Below are 20310 nucleotides of genomic sequence, written 5' to 3'. Positions count from 1 at the left end.
AAGTCCATGAGTTGGTGGGTGTTGGGAAGGATTGGAAGGCATACAAGTGTGTTAAAGATCTCATCTCAATGGGCAGGTAAAGTGATATTTCATTTTGATATATTTATAGAGACATTTAGGTTTGGGTTTAAGCAGGAATGTAAACCCTAGCAAAGTAGCAATAAATGAGAGAACTTCTAAAGTAAGAGTGATGGGCAGATGTTGAGGGGTAGGGTAGAAGGTATTAAAGAGAAGCAGAAGTGGGTAATTCATGCCCTCCAATCCAGAGGAAGAGTGAGTGAGGGGAGGAGAGAGGTCAAAAGATTCTGGGCCTTTCTCTCCTTAGGGTATGGACATTCTTTCCCTCTTTGGAAGCATTTATCCCAACATATATTTACATATAAGATCTCTGTATAAACTTAGGAAACTATCAGATGGGTGGGCATCAATTCTTAACTAGTACTTACCTCTGGAGTTAGAACTTGGATAAGTGGTGTGTTGGGGGGAGGATTGGAACTTTAACTTCTTACTTACATATGTGCTTTTTTAAGTGGTGATTTTTTACTCTTTTCTGTTTTTAAAAAACTTAAACAAATGAATATAACTTCCTAAAAAGAATGAATGCAATAGAAAGTCAGGCAAGACAGCTAAGAACATTTTGAAAACGGAAAGCAGTGAGGGGGAACTCATTCCAGATGTTGAAACCCATTGTAATGCCGCAATTATTATTACATCCCCATGTTATGGGTGCAAGAATGGACAGCTAACCAAAACTGAATAATGGCCCAGAAACCATCACCTATAATAATATATGACTCTTAACAAGGAATTGCTATGAATGGGATGGGAATTCTTTTCTAATAAATGGTGCTAGAAAAACTGAGTTGCTAAACAGAAAAAAAGAAATGTTCTTACATACACTTCTAAATAAATTCCATATGAAGTGAAAAAAACTGACTCTTGTTTGACTTTGCCTCCTCCTATACTTACTTGCCCCTTTCTTCCTTTTTCTTTTACAACCAAATTTCCTTAGAGTTGGTATAGATGATGCCTCTTATTTCCTTAAATTTTCTTTTCTTAATCTTCTTTAATTTGGATATCATCAGTACCATTCCGATAAATGGATCTAGCAGTGGCCTAATTGAAGACTGAAACCCCAAAGCCTGCCTCTCCAGCTTCCAACTTCACATTCTTGCCCTTTTGCTTCACGATCACTGGGTCCGTTTTGAAACTCACCCTGCTTTAGCTTCCACAGCTCCGTTCCTTCCCCCACCCTCGCCCCCCAACCCTACTCTTCCCTCCTGGCCTTTTTGGAATGAATCCTTGCTCTCTGGACATCATGAATGCAAGTGGTTCCCAGGCTTTTCTTCTTGGCCCTTTTTTCTCTCCTCCTCTTTCCCCTTATCCAGTACTATGGCTGCATCCATTGTCAGAAACGTTGATCTCCAAACAGGTGTGATTTCTCTTTCCTGAACTCTCCAAGCATTTTCTTGATATTTTCTATGACAGTTATGGTCAGCCTTGTAGTCAGTACTTTCTGGCTCCAGACTTTCCTTTCCCTGACACTAAATTAGAATCTCCTGAATGGCAGTGACTACACAGGTTCTTTTTTTTTTTTTTTTTTTTTTTTTTTTAATGCTCATCAGCTCTTGATATGGCGGCTTACACAAAGCACATGCTCCACAGCTATCTGTACTTGAATGGAAGCTACTGCTTAACACACTAATTAAATAAAGCAAGGCAACTCGAACATTTTCCCAGTAAGTTTCCACTGTGGATCATGAAATTGTTAGAAGCAAAATACATGGAGGGACTCCTAGTAATCTCCCTTCAGACATACTGAAATGCTGATACTTCTTTAAAACTAGTCCAGGGCTTCCCTGGTGGCGCAGCGGTTGAGAGTCCGCCTGCCGATGCAGGGGACGCGGGTTCGTGCCCCGGTCCGGGAAGATCCCACATGCCGCGGAGCGGCTGGGCCCGTGAGCCATGGCCGCTGAGCCTGTGCGTCTGGAGCCTGTGCTCCGCAACGGGAGAGGCCACAACAGTGAGAGGCCCGCGTACCACAAAAAAAAAAAAAAAAAAAAACTAGTCCAGAGCTAATTCACAATGAGACTTTCAAGACTTTAGTTAGTGTTCATCACATTATAGTGCCAAAAAGTCAAGTTACAGCCCAACATTGTGTTGAATTATTATTTATAGCAGAACAAATTTAATGGTCAAGACTATACTCATTAGGAATTTTTGGTGACAGAAGTTAGAAAGAAAATACTTCAATTTTTAATTATGAAAATAATGTAGCAACAATGATAACAATTTAGAAAACTGAGAAAATTTCATAACTCATAGCTTTACAGCAGAACATAAGAGCAATAATCATCTGTATTAATTCCATCCTTTTTAATATCTGTGTTTTTACAGTTATAATTGATTATACCTACCAGTTGGTATTACCCTTCTCAGACTTACCATTATTTATGTTTGATTTAGAAATTGTTAGCAAGTTTTATTAGTTCTATTTTAAACGGCGATGTGATGTTCCCATGCGGTAATATTTATCCATTCCCTTGCTATATCTGAAGTGAAGCTACTGGAAATAATTCTGGAATGAACATCTTTATTCATATAATTTTCATACTTTCTGGATTTTGGGGGGATAGAGTCTCAGAAATAAGATCATTGGGTTATGAGTTTGATCACGTTGTACTGAATTGTTTATTTTTAAAGTCTACAGAAATTTATTATTGAAAGGATGTGAACTCTTTCTTTGTTGGTTAGAATTATTTCCTCTGTATAACCAGTGAACAAGAATTTCTGGGTATTTTCTGTACCTGTCCCTTCTCAAGTACTGTGATTGATAGAAAAATGGATAAGTCAGGACTTTTCCTTTATCAGGCTATTATTTAAGCAGAAGAGTAGACTGAGACTGGCAAACACAAGGAATAATGAAGTGAAGGTCGAGATCTCAATTGTAACATCCGAAACAGCTTAGAAAAAGTTGAGCTCTGTGAGGTTGAAATACTGGAAAACTTTTCATGGAAGGAATCAGTTTGAATAAAATAAGATGATGTCCAGATTGGTTGAAGATGGTGGAGTAGAAAGACGTGCGCTCACTCCTTCCTGTGAGAGCACTGGAATCACAACTAACTGCCGAACAGTCATTGAGAAGACGACACTGGAACTCACCAAAAACATACCCCACATCCAGAGACAAAGGAGAAGCCACAATGAGATGGTAGGAGGGGGGCAATCACAGTAAAATCAAATCCCATAACTGCTGGGGGGGTGACTCACAAACTGGAGAACACTTATACCACAGAAGTCCACCCACTGGAGTGAAGGTTCTGAGCCCCATGTCAGGCTTCCCAACCTGGGGGTCCGGCAATGGGAGGAGGAATTCCTAGAGAATCAGAGTCTGAAGGCTAGTGGGATTTGACTGTAGGATTTCAACAGGACTGGGGAAAACAGAGACTCCACTCCTGGAGGGCACACACAAAGTAGTATGTACATCGGGACCCAGGGGAAGGAGCAGTGACCCCAGGGGAGACTGAACCAGACCTACCTGCTAGTGTTGGAGGGTCCCCTGCAGAGGCAGGTGGTGGCTGTGGCTCACCGTGGGGACAAGGACACTGGCATCAGAAGTTCTGGGAAGTACTACTTGGTATGGTCCCTCCCAGAGTCAACCATTAGCCCCACCAAAGAGCCTGTAGCCTCCAGTGCTGGGTCCCCTCAGGCCAACCAACCAACAGGGAGGCAACTCAGCCCTACCCATCAGCAGACAAGTGGATTACAGTTTTCCTGAGCTCTGCCCACCAGAGCAACACCCAGCTCTACCCACCACCAGTCCCTCCCATCAGGAAGCTTGCATAAGCCTCTTAGATAGCCTCATCCACCAGAGGGCAGACAGCAGAAGCAAGAAGAACTACAATCCGGCAGCCTGTGGAATGAAAACCACATTCACAGGAAGACAGACAAAATGAAAAGGTAGAGGACTCTGTACCAGATGAAGAAACAAGATAAAACCCAAGAAAAACAACTAAATGAAGTGGAGATAGGCAACCTTCCAGAAAAAGGATTCAGAATAATGATAACGAAGATGATCCAGGACCTCGGAAACGTAATGGAGGCAAAGATCGAGAAGATGCAAGAAATGTTTAACAAAGACCTAGAAGAATTAAAAAACAAACAACTAGAAGAATTAAAGAACAAACAGAGATGAACAATACAATAACTGAAATGAAAAATACACTAGAAGGAATCAATAGCAGAATAACTGAGGCAGAAGAACGATTAAGTGACCTGGAAGACAGAATGGTGGAATTCACTGCTATGGAACAGAATAAAGAAAGAAGAATGAAAAGAAATGAAGACAGACTAAGAGACCTCTGGGACAATATTAAACGCACCAACATTTGCCTTATAGGGGTCCCAGAAGGAAAAGAGAGAGAGAAAGGACCCGAGAAAATATTTGAAGAGATTATAGTTGAAAACTTCCCTAACATGGGAAGGGAAATAACCACCCAAGTCCAGGAAGCGCAGAGTCCCAGGCAGGATAAACCCAAGGAGAAACACACCAAGACACATAGTAATCAAATTCACAAAACTTAAAGACAAGGAAAAATTATTGAAAGCAGCAAGGGAAAAATGACAAATAACATACAAGGGAACTCCCATAAGGTCAACAGCTGATTTCTCAGCAGAAACTCTACAAGCCACAGGGAGTGGCACAATATATTTAAAGGGATGAAAGGGAAAAACCTACAACCAAGATTACTCTAGCGGCAAGGATCTCATTCAGACAATGGAGAAATCGAAAGCTTTACAGACAAGCAAAAGCTAAGAGAATTCAGCACCACCAAACCAGCTCTACAACAAATGCTAAAGGAACTTCTCTAAGTGGGAAACATAAGAGAAGAAAAGGACCTACAAAAAAACAAACCCATAACAATTAAGAAAATGGTAATAGGAGCATACATATCAATAATTACCTTTAATGTGAATGGATTAAATGCTCCAACCAAAAGACACAGGCTTACTGAATGGATATAAGAACAAGACCCATATATATGCTGTCTACAAGAGACCCACTTCAGACCTAGGGACACATACAGACTGAAAGTGAGGGGATGGAAAAAGATATTCCATGCAAATGGAAATCAAAAGAAAATTGGAGTAGCAATACTCATATCAGATAAAATAGACTTAAAATAAAGAATGTTGTAAGAGACAAGGAAGGATACTACATAATGATCAAGGGATCAATCCAAGAAGAAGATATAACAATTATATATGTATATGCACCCAACATAGGAGCACCTCAATACATAAGGCAACTGCTAACAGCTATAAAAGAGAAATTAACAGTAACACAATAATAGTGGGGGACTTTAACCCCTCACTTACACAAATGGACAGATCATGCGGACAGAAAATTAATAAAGAAACACAAGCTTTAAATGACACAATAGACCAGATAGATTTAATTGATATTTATAGGACATTCCATCCAAAAACAGCAGGTTACACTTTCTTCTCAAGTGCACACAGAATTCTTCAGAATAGATCACATCTTGGGTCACAAATCAAGCCTCGGTAAATTTTAGAAAATTGAAATCATATCAAGCATCTTTTCTGATCACAATGCTGAGATTAGAAATCAATTACAGAATGGATCTTGCTGTGATTTATGTCATAGAGTGTTCTTCCTATGTTTTCCTCTAAGAGTGTTAGAGGTCTTTACATTTAGGTCTTTAATCCATTTTGAGTTTATTTTTGTGTATGGAGTTAGACCCACCTCCTAGAGAAATGGAGATAATAACAAAAATAAACACATGGGACCTAATGAAACTTAAAAGCTTTTGCACAGCAAAGGAAAACATAAACAACACAGAAAGACAACCCTCACAATGGGAGAAAATATTTGCAAATGAAGCAACTGGCAAAGGACTAATCTCCAAAATTTACAAGCAGCCCATGCAGCTCAATATCAAAAAAACAAAGAGCCCAATCCAAAAATGGGCAGAAGACCTAAATAGACATTTCTCCAAAGAAGATATACAGATTGCCAACTAACACATGAAAGAATGCTAAACATCAGTAATCATTAGAGAAATGCAAATCAAAACTACAATGCGGTATCACCTCACACCAGTCAGAATGGCCATCATCAAAAAATCTATAAAAAATAAATGCTGGAGAGGGTGTGGAGAAAAGGGAGCCCTCTTGCACTGTTGGTGGGAATGTAAATTGATACAGCCACTATGGAGAACAGTATGGAGGTTCCTTAAAAAACTACAAATAGAATTACCACATGACCCAGCGATCCCACTACTGGGCATATACCCAGAGAAAACCATAATTCAAAAAGACACATGCACCCCAATGTTCATTGCAGCAATATTTACAATAGCCAACTCACGGAAGCAACCTAAATGCTGGTTGACAGATGAATGGATAAAGAAGATGTGGCACATATATACAATGGAATATTACTCAGCCATAAAAAGGAACGAAATTGGGTCATCTGTAGAGATGTGGATGGATCTAGAGACTGTCATACAGAGTGAAGTAAGTCAGAAAGAGAAAACAAATATCATATATTAATGCATATGTGTGGAATCTAGAAAAATGGTACAGGTGAACTGGTTTGCAAGGCAGAAATAGAGACACAGATGTAAAGAACAAATGTATGGACTCCAAGGGGGGAAAGCAGTGGGGGGTGGTGGTGGTGTGATGAATTGGGCGATTGGGATTGACATGTATACATTGATGTGTATAAAATGGATGACTAATAAGAACCTGCTGTATAAAATATAAAGAAATAAAATAAAAAGAGTAGATAAATATTATACAGCAGTAGAAATGAATGAACTGAAACTACACCCATCAACAATGAAGAATCTTAAAGATGTAATGTTGAACAAAAGAAGCAAATTACAGAGGAACACAAACAGCATGATTCCATTTATATTAAATTTGAGAACAGACAAAACTAAACATTATATCATGTAGAGATATATTCAAAGGTGGTAAGAGTATAAAGGGAAAGCAAAGAAGTGATTGTTCAAAGGTCAGGATGATTGCTACCCGTGGGCCTTTTCCCTTTGGGAAAAGGCACAGGGGGAGAAATGTTTTACTTTTTATCCTGGATGATGGCTACACAGGTACGTACTTTATTACTATTCTTTCAAGTAAACTCCAGTGTTTTGTGCATGCTTCTGTATATAAGGTATCTGTCACAATAAAACTAAAATATTTAAGTTTAAAAAAAAAAGATGATGTCTTCAAGTGAATAGGAATTTCAAAGGATACTTCAAGTTAATTTTCTTTACCTGGCTTAATTTTATTGGAGATAAAATAAAGATTTTTCAGTTTTCAAAATATTAACCACGACTGAATTGTGATGACCCCAGAGATTTATAATTGGAGCATGACTCTTTGAATTTTTGCTCATTTTAATTCTAAAGTTAACTGTTATAAAGAGCCCTGTTGGAATAAAGATCTTTTCAGAAATGTTTCCTCTCTATCCCTTAATATGAAAAGTATGAATTTTTATTAGTTTTGACTGAATTACAGTTTATTTTTGCTTGAGACTAAACATAAGTTTTGTAATCGTGTGTGCTCCATCCCTTGCCAATGGGTGATGCATGTGTCATTCCACAGGCTTAGTTTGAAGTGTGGACCTGATTTTCCCTGACAAAATAGAGTATTTTTGAGGCAGATTTGGAATGGCTTCTCACTCCTGTAGCAATCCTACCTGTGTGTCGGCCAAAGTACACAGACTTTCGCCCCTCCTGAAAGGACAGGATTCTGGTGGTATAGCCGTAATTTCTTTTGCGAGGTAAGATATGGCTTCTGCTCAGAAGGACCTCAGAGATTTTGGGGAGATCAGGCAGGAGGACAGATAAGTTATGATTTAAGACCATAAACTCTGTAACAGTGGAATCTTACTGTGCTCTCAATACACAGTGGCAGAAGAATGGAGTTCTGTCTTGGAAGAGGCAGCTTCAGCTTTCCATGAGTTGGGCTTTGGCATTGAGAATGTGCTGGGGGAAGACCAGCTTGGGAGAGAGGGCGAAGTCTGGTGTTATGGTCAGAGGACGTGGGATGCCCAACACTCAGTGTTGTGCAAGGGCCTAGGGGCCCTGGGGGTGCAGACAAGGGGAGCCCAGGAGGCCTTAGGAGGGGAGTTGGAAGGGACATACCCTGGACATCTCAGGGGTATTCATGACTGTCCCTGCTCTGCATTTAAGATTTCTAGCTCATAGCTGTTCAGTTCTAATCAGTGACCTGAGCAACATGATAAATATTTCTTACACAGGGCTTAGCGAGGCTTAGAGGATAGAAACAGGAGTCAACAGAGTGCTGTCAGGGGACCTTTAAGACCATCTTGCTTTGTAGTCATTGTGTTGCCATGAAGATTAGCTTCTGTCCCATCTTGCTGCCAGAAAACTCTCAATGACCTTCAAGTGACTGAATATCTTATCTTTTGAGAAAGAGAAATAACAAAGGAAAAAGTCATTGCCCAGAAAACCCACCCAAAAGATTGAAATTGCTTATTATCTTGGACATTTTCATCAAATCTATCTTACTGAAGGCTTTTAATGTTAAGGTGCTTAAATAGCCTAGAATGTGCTTTTCAGCCCTATTTGAAGAATGTGGTCATTTGTGTGCTAATGTATTAGTTATACGACTATTATAAGGTTAGATTGGCAAATGTATTTGTAGAAACCCGGGAAGGATTATCCTTGATTGCTTTTATTTTAGGTCTAATGGAAATATCTTTTAGGTTTCAGACATCTCTGAACCTTGATCTGTGGCTGTATTTCCCATTACATTTGAAAGCCTTTTTTTGTCACGTGGTTCCCATTGATCAGCCTCCTGGGAAATTCTAACTATGTGAACGCTTGTCTTCTGATGAACATTTTGAAGCAGAAAAGGCTCTTTTGCATTTTATTCTTTCAATTCAGCCTGTGCTATTTGGGAATCAATGGGAAAATGGAAATGGAGACTTCTGGGTGCAGAAGCCATACACACTCAAGTGAAGAACAATTACCAGTTTTATGCTTTAATCTTTAAATTAGTTTGACCTTGAATATTACCTTGAGTCCTGGGTTTGTTAAGGACGATGCGTCAGGGAGGCTCCATCACGTCCCTGGAGGCAGAGAGGGAGCTAGGAGATGGCTTGGGGCCGGGAGCGTCTCCCACCTGGCGTGAGGCAGTGGGCTTGGGGTGGTGGTTTCAGGGAGAATTGTCAGGCAGAGATCTGAGAGACACTTTAGAAAAATATCTGGTAGACTATTATTGTTCATAGGTTGGATATGAGGGCAAAGGATAAAAAGAAATGAAAAACCATCCATTCTAAAATGCTTTACTAGGCTCAAATAAATCATTAATGTGACTACAAGTAGGTAGTTCTGTTTCCTTTTTCTCTTGTATTTCTCCCCCTCATTCTTGAACCTTCCTTCTTAAGGCACTGACAACTGAAAAGGAAAGGAGAGAAAAAAAATCTCAGCAAGAATAATTTCAGTGACAAAATGATGCGAGTCACTGGGTGTGGCAGGCCTTTGTACAGATATGAGTGAAGTAAGGAAATTAAGTAATACCATCCTGTCAGTATTTGCTTTATGCTTATTTTTTCTTGAGGCTGTTGGGAAGGGTGAGTATATCGTTATATACATTCTTACATAGAATGTAATTTATCTTCCTCTCCAAATGGTAGGGGGTCAAGAGAGAGAGATTAGTCTATTCATCCATCTGGCACTCCAGTGAAACAACACCAGAAATTCTACCTTTCGAATGGTGTTGGATTTTTAAAGTTTTTTTTTTAATAAAACAATAAAATACTATATACTCACTGTGAAAAATTGCAACAATATAGAAATGCACAAAGTGACATTCAAAGTAATTCATTCTCCTCTCAGTCCAGCTTCAAGCACTTGCATACATACATGCACACGTAGACTATTTTTTTTACACCAATGGGAACTGTATCTGCTCTAAAGATTTTTTTCAGGACCTCCATTTTGTTTGAATGGGCACTGAGTTCCGTAGAATGTTGTATGTTTCCATGGCTGAGCTCCGTCTCAGGGGAGCTACTCAGCGAGCACAGACTCACGTTCAAGTTGCCAGCACCATCAGGTCCCAGCTCTGTCCCCGCCAGCCTGGTGACCTTGCATTTGGATACTTGTTTCATGGTGCTGGTCTGAGGATCACATTACACGTAAAGCACAGCACAAGGGTCTGGAATGTAGTATGTGCACAAGATGTTACCTTTCGCCTGTGGTGAACCTGTTGGTCTTTGGGAATGAGGTCTAAGGACAAACACTTCCTTCTCTCCTCTGCAATTTTCCAAAGTATGACTGGGGCTCGTCTAAATATCTGACTCCAAATCTTTACCTTCAGGATACTGTTTATCAGTTATATTGACATTTTATGTAGACTGTCTGGCTGTGTTCTGTTTCTTTTGGAGACTTAGAGAGCATTTATCACTGATAAATTTTATCTTTCAAAGTTCTAACATTCTGTTGCCCAGGCTTTGGGGCATGTGGTCAGAGAAAGTACGTAAAAGACTTGATGGTGGGACCTACGAGCCGGTACTCAATCTGTTATTTTCTCCTAAAGTGTGTTTTTACAACAACCTAAAGTCAAAGGTGGGCATGTGAATACATACACATGTGCACACACACCCCTCTGGGAATCAGCCTCCACACTGTTCAAGGCTTTTCAAACACTCTCCTTTTAAAGGCCATGGGAGCTGGAGACCCCTTAATGAGTCTCCCCTTTTGCATCTGTTTCTCTGCAGGAATCCACTGTGAATCCTACAAGGACCCCTGTGCTAACGTCAGCTGTCTGAACGGAGGCACCTGTGACAGTGAAGGCCTAAATGGCACATGTGTCTGCGCACCCGGGTTTACAGGCAAGTGAGCTGGGAACTAAGTTTTCAAATTTACCACAAAATCCCTGAGATGGCAGCTGTTAAAAAAACCCCAGAAACCTCTATGCATACATTATTGCAAAATATGAATTGCAAAATGTAAGTAGGCATTGCTTGGATGAAGAACCGTTTTAAAACACAATCTACTGTGTTGTCATTAAGCAAGGCTCTTCTGAAATCAGCATTTGGTTCGGAGACCTGCTGAGACTGCCCTTACCATACGTTTGTAGACCTGCAGCTTTGAAACATGAAAAATGAGCCGTTACACTAACACCTGAAAAAGTGTCAACGCTAATGGAAGCAGGAAGGAGAAAGGAAGGATCAGATGTGTCTTCTATAGAAATTGCATTACGCGACCACGTTTACTTTTATTGAAAGATACAGCAGTGTCTGGAATTCGAATAACGGAGAAGTGGTAGTGGCGGCGGTGGGACATCAGGGGGAGCTACTCTTAGTTCACGGTTGAATTATTAGTGAAGGTGAGGACGGTACAGGTGTGGGGAGGGAGAGTGGGTGGGGGAAGAAAGCTGCTGATGGCAAAGCAGCGAGAGAGGACAGGGCTGGGTTCCAGAGGAGCCACGGTGGCACCCTCTGAGTGGTCGCTTCTGGACTAGGGGATCCAGCTTAACAAGGGCTCCTTCGAAGTCACCCCTCAAGGGTTTCAGCGAGTTTGTGAACCCTGAAAACAGATGTGAAGTGTTGGATATATGTGTATATGCTGAGAGGAGGCTCTCAAATTTTCATCAGATTCTCAAAAGATATCATGAACCACCTGGGGAGAGAAGGTTCCATCCTTGGCTTCGACAGCCAAATGCAGGAGTCCGGAGATGCAGAGCGTAGGTCAGGTCTCTGTTTTCAGCACTTGCTCAACCAGCAAAAGCAGCAGGGTCGCTCTGGTTTACAAGTTGGGAAAGGTTGACATATAAAGTGCTGATAGAAGAAGGTGGGCACTGAAGTTTCTGGAAAACGTGTTATCATTGGCTAGAGAGCACCTTACGTGCTCACCTCTCCCCTCTAAGGCCTGGTGGCCACCTCCCTAGCCCTGGAGAATTTCACAGAGCCTGGACTCCCAGTCCATCCCTAGGGAGCCTTATTTGTGCTTCTGGGGAAGATGCCAACAGTCAAGACGTGCGAGAAACAACCTCTGATATTCCTTCTATATAGCTGTGTCACATCCTGTGTTTTCCTTTCGTCTTTTCCTGGGACTTAGAAGTGGGCTTACTCCAGAAAATGATTTGCAGATGGTTTTGTTTTTCTGACTGGTTTATAAACACACACAGACATTTATACTCATCAATGGATGCAAAAATAATACTGGGGAAGCATCCTGGTTTTTCCCCCCAGACGTTTATATCCCACAAATAATGAAAAGCATGGAAGAAAAATGAGAAAATATAGTGCTATAGAAAAAAAGCCCACCACTTAAAAATGCACAACTAGGGGGACTTCCTGGTGGCACAGTGGTTAAGAATCTGCCTGTCAATGGAGGGGACACGGGTTCGAGCCCTGGTCCGGGAAGATCCCACGTGCCGCGGAGCAACTAAGCCCATGTGCCACAGCTACTGAGCTGTGCTCTAGAGCCCATAAGCCACAACTACTGAGCCCACGTGCCACAACTACTGAAGCCCACGTGCCCAGAGCCTGTGCTCCTCAACAAGAGAAGCCACTGCAATGAGAAACCAGCCCACTGAAAACAAAGAGTAGCCCCCACTCGCCTCAACTAAAGAAAGCCCACACAACAAAGACCCAACACAGCCAAAAATAAATAAATAAATTAAAAAAAAAATGCACAACTAGGAGACAACCATTGTTGACATTTTGATACATATATCCAGGGATTTTCCTGAAGGTCTATGTGTGTATAATATGTAGTGTATAGTGTAAATGCATATATTTGAACATAAAAGGAATCATACTGTTCACACTATATTGCAATCTACTTTTAATTTAAAAATATGTGTATTTCATAAACGTGTTTTCACATTAAGGTATATACTTCTGTTTTATCATTTTTACTGGCTGTCCTGTCATCCATTACATCAGGGGTCCCCAACCCCTGGGACGGCGAGCAAGCAAGCGAAGCTTCATCTGCCTTTCCTCATCGCTTGCATTACTGCCTGAATCACCCCCCACCGCCCCACCCCCGGCCCTCCCATCCCCCCAGGCTATGGAAAAATTGTCTTCCATGAAACCGGTCCCTGGTGCCAAAAAGCTTGGGGACTGCTGCGTTACATGATACATCAGGATTTTTTTAACCCATCCTCAATTCAACCTCTGGGAAGTTGGGAGCTTTTTCCTATTATAAACAACATTGCATTGAATGTTCTTGCATGTACATCTTTGTGAACTTGTATGAGTATTTCTTTGAGCTAATTTCTTAGGAGTGGAATCCCAGGGTCCAGGAGAATTCATACTTATTTCCATATTGGCTCTCCAGGAAAATACCTTGCACCAGTATTGACTCCTACCCATAGTGCAAAGGAGCTTTTATTTCCTTGTTCTCACACACATACTGAGAATCGTCATTCTAGTGGCTTTATATGCTATTTGTGTTGTTTTAATTTGTAAGTCTTTGATTCCTAGTGAGATTAAATACTTTTAAAATATATTTATAGTCATTTGTGTTTCTTCTTGAACTCCCTATTCCTATCCTTGGCTTGCTTTTCTACCAGATCGTTCACGTTAATCTTTATTCTTGATTTGAAATCGTCCTGTATATTAAGTATATTACATTTGACTATATTACATTTGATTACATAGGACTCTTCCAACTGAACTAGGTTCAAGCATTACTCTACCTGGTCTTTGAAAATACCCAGTGCCTATTTCTCTTCAGCCCTGAATAGGGTGCAAATATTTTTCCAATGTCATTTGTCTTTTAAATGTATATATTTTATTCTGTATATCGTATTTTAATTTTATTTTGCACATATGCATTCCCTTTAACAGGAAAGAAAATGGTCTTCAGCCAAACCACTGAAGTAAGAAATGCAAATCTCATTTGTTCTTTTTTTTTTTTAACATCTTTATTGGAGTATAATTGCTTTACAATGTTGTGTTAGTTTCTGCTGTATAACAAAGTGAATCAGCTATATGTATACACATATCCCCATATCCCCTCCGTCTTGCATTTCCCTTCCACCCTCCCTGTCCCACCCCTCTAGGTGGTCACAAAGCACCGAGCTGATCTCCCTGTGTTGTGCGGCTGCTTCCCACTAGCTATATACGATTACATCTTAATATTTTCTTTTGATTTCTTGTTTCATGCTAGAAAGACCCTAGGTATCAAGATTTTATAAATATACTCATATTTTTCTAATTATGTATGAGTTAATTTTGGTCATGCAAATATTTAATACATTTGAAATGTATCCTGGCATCTTATGGGAGATAAAATATAATCTTTTCTCTAGAATATTTAGCAAATCTCCAACTGCCTACTCAGCATTCACTTTTGGATGTCCCTCAGAGACACCTCAGACTCATATATTTTCTTCTCCTTTCTTTCTTTAAATATTTTCCAGCTCATTAAATGATATTACTGTTCTGGATGGAAACTGAGGCATCATTTTGATGCCTCCTCTTCTTCCTCCTTACCTGCATCCAACCACCAAGTCCTAGAAACCTCTAGATCCTCTCGCTTCTTCCTAGAGCCAACACCAGGCTGCCTGCACCTCCACCTGCACTAGTGCAAGGTGTCCCCACACCCATTCCCCTTCACCCCTAAACATTTGCCACACTGAAGAGACCTTTTAAATTAAAATCTAATCTTGTCTCTCCCTACTTAAAATCACCTACTGGCATTTCATTGTCTTTAAGAAGAAAAGCAAAGCCCTTAACCTGATCATCAAGACCTGGGAGGTCTGGCCCCATCTGGTCTTTCCAGGCTTTTCCTGGGCACCCCCATTGCTGTTTGATTCTTGAACACCCATGTCAGGCTCTTCTCAGTGAGGTTCTTGCCCCGGACCTCCTGCCTCGCAATCCCCTGTCCCTCCCCTGCCCCCCATACACATGCTGTAGCTGGAAAGTCTACCCCTAGGCTTTTGTTCAGGGTCCTTACCCTGATCGCAGGGTGCGGTAGGACTCTTCCAGTTGAAGGAGGTTCAAACGTCACTCTGACTGGGCTTTGACAACAACAAATGCCTGTCTCTAGTCAGCCCTGTTAATTTTTCAAACTGCAGGGGACCACAGACTATTTCATAAGGTTGTTAGGAGAGCTGCACTATTAATGTGTTCTACAGAACACTGATCAGATGAGATACTCCATGGAAAAACTGTGCCCCCCAAAATTGGGGACTTGCTACCTGCCATGTGGAGGTTTATAAAGAAGGCCCACGTATTAGAGGCACTTACAGTCAAGAATCTTGTTTGCCTTTGTTTATTTCCAAATATATTTGATCATATAACTTTTTTTTTTTTCCCTTAAAAAAGAACCTATTCTGAGAACTAGCATTCCAGGGGAGGGACTGATAAAAAGTTAGCTCTCATCATGTAAGGAATCATGGTGCCTCTGCTCTTTGAGTCGCTACCTTGGAACTAAATCCTCTTTCATTATAACTGAGGTTTAGCAAAATTTACTCTTGGCCAACTATTACGTGCTCAAAAGCTCCCTAATTTGACTGAGTGGAGCGAATTATGCAACTCATTGTTATCTAATTAGACAGGCCATCCAGTGTCACATTTACCTTTTGAGACTGGCTTTTTCAGTTGGCTCAAGACACTTCACTCTCAGGCCAGCAGACTAACTCTGGGAGGAGGTATGTGGGGAGCTCTGCCCTTCCTTGATGAATTTAGGCTTCTCCTTGAAAATACACTCCCTCCGGTCATCTGGACCCAGAGAGGTTCCCTCTCTTCAACCCCTGCGGGCCTTCTACACAGCTGTCCCCTTAAGACCTGGCCTGCATCCTGTCCATTTTTCAGTTTTTAACTTATTTTGTGTCCACTCTTGTCTCTGAGGCTTTATAATTCTGCCACCTAGAATTACTTGGCTCAGGCAGGACTAGTAGAGGGAAAGAAAGGATGCCCTCACGCAACATGAATTCTCCAGGACTTGCTTTGTTTCTACCTGAAATCATAGGCTGGAGATTACTGTACTCCAACAGGGAAGCCCGAAGTTCTTTCAGGCCCGTTGCCATGGCCACTAGAACAGTAGTCCAAACGGGACATCAGTGACCCATTGCTCTCTCACCATAGCAGAAAGTCTATATGCATTATTAAAAGTCAAATAATGTTATATTTCCCCTCTGTTTTCTAACTCAGCTACTTTTCAATATTTGTCCTTTAGTTCACAAGAGAGTGTTCTACAATTTCCAGCTCATTTTCATGGGCAAATGCCATCAATGTTTTATTCTCACTGAGATTTTTAATTTGCATTTCTTTGATGTTGAGCATCTGTCATGTAATTATTGACCATTCATATGTCTTACCTTGGGAAGGGTCTTTTCAAATCTTCTGCCCATTTTTTTAAAAAATTGGATTTTTGCCATATTACTGAGGTGTAAGAATTATTTACATATTCTAGATATAAATCCTTTGTCAGATAAACATTTCGCTCATCCATTCTTTTTTTTTTTTTTTTCCCAGCAGGACATCCATGCATTCTTAATGGCATTTTTGTGGGGAGCAAGTGCTTTTATTTTTGGTGATCTCTGATTTATCAATTTTTTTCTTTTTTAGTTTGTTCTTTCTTTGCCTACCTTATGATGATGACACTTTATCCAATGTTTTCTTCTAGCATTTTTTAAAATAGATTTTGCCTTTAGGTTTAGGTTTTGAGTTAATTTTTTTGTGTGTGTATGGTGTGACTTAAGGATGGAAGTTTACTTTTTTCCCCATATGAGTATCCAGTTATCCTAACATCCTAGCTAATGGAATTCATTAGCACATTTTTAAGGAAACTGTTGACTGTGTATATGTCTTTTTCTTCCTTTGGCTGTTTTTTCAAAATCAAACTTTTTATTTTGAGATAATTGAAACTTCAGACTTCATAAGCTATCTTAAGAAGTCACACAGAGGGATCCAGTATACCGTTTAACCACTTACCCCAATGGTAACACGCTGTACAACTATAGTACAATATCACACCCAGGATGCTAACATTGATACAGTCGAGATGCAGAACATTTTCATCACAAGGATTCCTCATGCTTCCCTTTTATAGCCACACCCATTTCTCCTCCACCACAGGAAGCTTTCCTCTTAATCCCTGGAAACCACTAATCTGTTCTGCATCTTTATAATTTTGGTATTCCAAGAATGTTTTGTAAATGGAATCATATAGCATGTAACCTTTTGTGGTTTTTTCGCTTAGCATAATTCTCTGGAGATTCATCCAGATCATCATGTGTATCAAGTTTCTTCCTTTTTATTGCTAAGCTGCGTTCCACGATATGAATATACCACAGTTTGTTTAACTATCCCCCTGTTGAAAGAAATCTGGGTTCTTTCCAATTTTGAGCTATTATGAAGAAAGCTGCTGTAAACCTTCATTTACAGGTTTTTGTGTGAATATAAGTTTTTATTTTTTCTGGAACAGTTGCCCAGGAGTTCAAATGCTGGGTCATATGGTAGTTGATGTTTAGTTTTCCAAACTATGCCAGAATGTTTCCAGAGTGGCTTAACCATTTTCCCTTCCCATCAACAATGTATAGTGATCCAGTTTCTCTCTATACTTGCCAGCATTTTGTGTTGCCTTCATTTTTAATTTTAGCCATTTTGATAATGTGTTTAGTGATATCTTGTGGTTTTGATTTGAATTTCCCTAATTGTAAATGATATTGGACGTCTTTTCATGTGATTATTCGACATCTGTACATCCTCTTTGGCGAAACGTCTCTTCATGTCCTTTGTCCGTTTTCTAATCGTACCCCATCATATCAAGGCTACATACTATAAGTATGATTTCTGATCATTGATGTTGATCGTAATCACCTGAGGAAGTGTTTATCAAGATTTTCCCCTATAATGTTACTCTTTTCCCCTCTTTGCATACTTTACTCTTTGAAAGAAGGTTACTATGTGTGGACCACACTTAAGGAATCGGGAGTTTTTCTTTCCCGCTTTGAGGGTAGAGTAGCTACGTAAACTATGTGAAATTCTTCTGTAGGAGAGATTTGTCTGTTTTCCCCCACTTATTTGATCATTTATTTATATCACTGTGGACTTGTGGATATTTATTTTATACTTTGAGTTATAATCCAACATATTTTTATTTATTTTGTGGCTCAAAATGTTCCAGATTTGGACACTGAGAGTTCTTTCATTTGGGTTTCTGTGTCCCTTTGACATACCCCATTGTTGGTGGAGAGTGTGTGTGTGTGTGTGTGTGTGTGTGTATGAACACTTACATGCTTTCTGGCACTGCAAGAAGCTCCAGTCTTATCTTGTGTATTTCCTGCTCCAGTCTTGAATCAGCCATCTCTTCAAGGAGACTTGGTTCTTTTTATTGGAGAATGATACTGGAAACCAAGATCTGGGCACTAGCTATGCTCATTGTTCATGGGATGTCATTGCTCCTAGATCCTCTCAGCTGCCATAGCAAGGGAATGTGTGTGTATACTAACCCATGTGTCTATAAATATTGCCATATGTAACCATCTATATCTAAATAAAGCTAAACATGAATTTATACTAAATTTTCCAACTCTGTTCCATTATTACATGTATCATTCCAGCCTTCTCTCCTGTTTATCTGTAAATTCCCACACCAACAACAAGATTCCTGGCTCCTACCATCCAACATCCTTTTACTTACTTGCTTAATTCCTATATACATGTAGAGCAGTATCAGAATTCATAACTTGTATCCTTATGGGAAGCAACTTTATAAACTAGACTACAGTGCTGGTGTATACATCTTTCGGCCTTCAGTCCTACCAACTCTACTCGTTCCAAAGTCACTTAGGTCAGCACTGCCCTGCACCCAGCAGTGAGGTTGTTTCATACATTTGTAAGTACTGTTAGATTATTTTTTCACAGTCTGCATCCATTTTTTTAAAAATTTTACATCTTTATTGGAGTATAATTGCTTTACACTGTTGTGTTAGTTCTTGATGTACAACAAAGTAAATCAGCTATATGTACACATATATCCCCATATCCCCTCCCTCTTGAGCCTCCCTCCCACCCTCCCTATCCCACCCCTCTAGGTCGTCTCAAAGCACCGAGCTGATCTCCCTGTGCTATGCAAGCTTCCCACTAGCCATCCATTTTACATTTGGTAGGTTATATATGTCAACGATACTCTCTCACTTTGTCCCAGCTTCCCCTTCCCCCTCTGTGTCCTCAAGTCCGTTCTCTACCTCTGCGTCTTTATTCCTGCCCTGCCACTAGGTTCATCAGTACTGTTTTTTTAGATTCCTTGTATATGCGTTAGCATACGGTATTTGTTTTTCTCTTTCTGACTTACTTCACTCTATATGACAGGCTCTAAGTCCATCCACCTCATTACAAATAACTCAGTTTCGTTTCTTTTCATGGCTGAGTAATATTCCATTGTATATATGTACCACATCTTCTTTATCCATTCATCTGTCGATGGACACTTAGGTTGCTTCCATGTCCTGGCTATTGTAAAGAGTGCTGTAATGAACATTGTGGTACATGTATCTTTTTGAATTATGGTTTTCTCAGGGTATATGCCCAGTAGCGGGATTGCTGGCTCATATGATAGTTCTGTTTTTAGTTTTCTAAGGAACCTCCTTACTGTTCTCCATAGTGGCTGTATCAATTTACATTCCCACCAACAGTGCAGGAGGGTTCCCTGTTCTCCACACCCTCTCCAGCATTTAGATTTTTTGATGATGACCATTCTGACTGGTGTGAGGTGATACCTCATTGTGGTTTTGCTTTGCATTTCTCTAATGATTAGTGATGTTGAACAGTTTTTCATGTGTTTGCTGGCAATCTTTATGTCTTCTCTGGAGAAATGTCTATTTAGGTCTCCCAACCATTTTTGGATTGGGTTGTTTGTTTTTTTGATATTGAGCTGCATGAGCTGCTTGTATATTTTGGAGATTAATCCTTTGCCAGTTGCTTCGTTTGCAAATATTTTCTTCCATCGTGAGATTTGTCTTTTTGTCTTGTTTACGGTTTCCTTTGCTGTGCAAAAGCTTTTAAGTTTCATTAGGTCCCATTTGTTTTTTTTTGTTTTTATTTCCATTTCTCTAGGAGGTGGGTCCAAAAGGATCTGCTGAGATTTATGTCATAGGGTCCTCTGCCTATGTTTTCCTCTAAGAGTTTTATAGTGTCTGGTCTTACATTTAGATGTTTAATCCATTTTGAGTTTATTTTTCTGTATGGTGTTAGGGAGTGTTCTAATTTCATTCTTTTACATGTAGCTGTCCAGTCTTCCCAGCACCACTTATTGAAGAGACTGGCTTTTCTCCATTGTATATCCT

General features: G+C 40.1%; 1 protein-coding gene across 1 annotated transcript in view; it reads left to right on the top strand.

The window, feature by feature from the left end:
* Nucleotides 1–20310, top strand: part of DNER (delta/notch like EGF repeat containing) — a 321771-nt gene that overhangs the window by 275831 nt on the left and 25630 nt on the right. The window contains exon 10 of the mRNA XM_065880805.1: nucleotides 10781–10894. Coding sequence (XP_065736877.1) covers nucleotides 10781–10894 — 114 coding nt within the window. The remainder of the gene's footprint in view (nucleotides 1–10780; nucleotides 10895–20310) is intronic.

This window comes from Phocoena phocoena, chromosome 7 (genome assembly GCF_963924675.1).
Source record: "Phocoena phocoena chromosome 7, mPhoPho1.1, whole genome shotgun sequence".
In the NCBI taxonomy this organism is placed as follows: Eukaryota; Metazoa; Chordata; class Mammalia; order Artiodactyla; family Phocoenidae; genus Phocoena; species Phocoena phocoena.
This window is presented reverse-complemented; position numbering and strand designations above follow the sequence as displayed.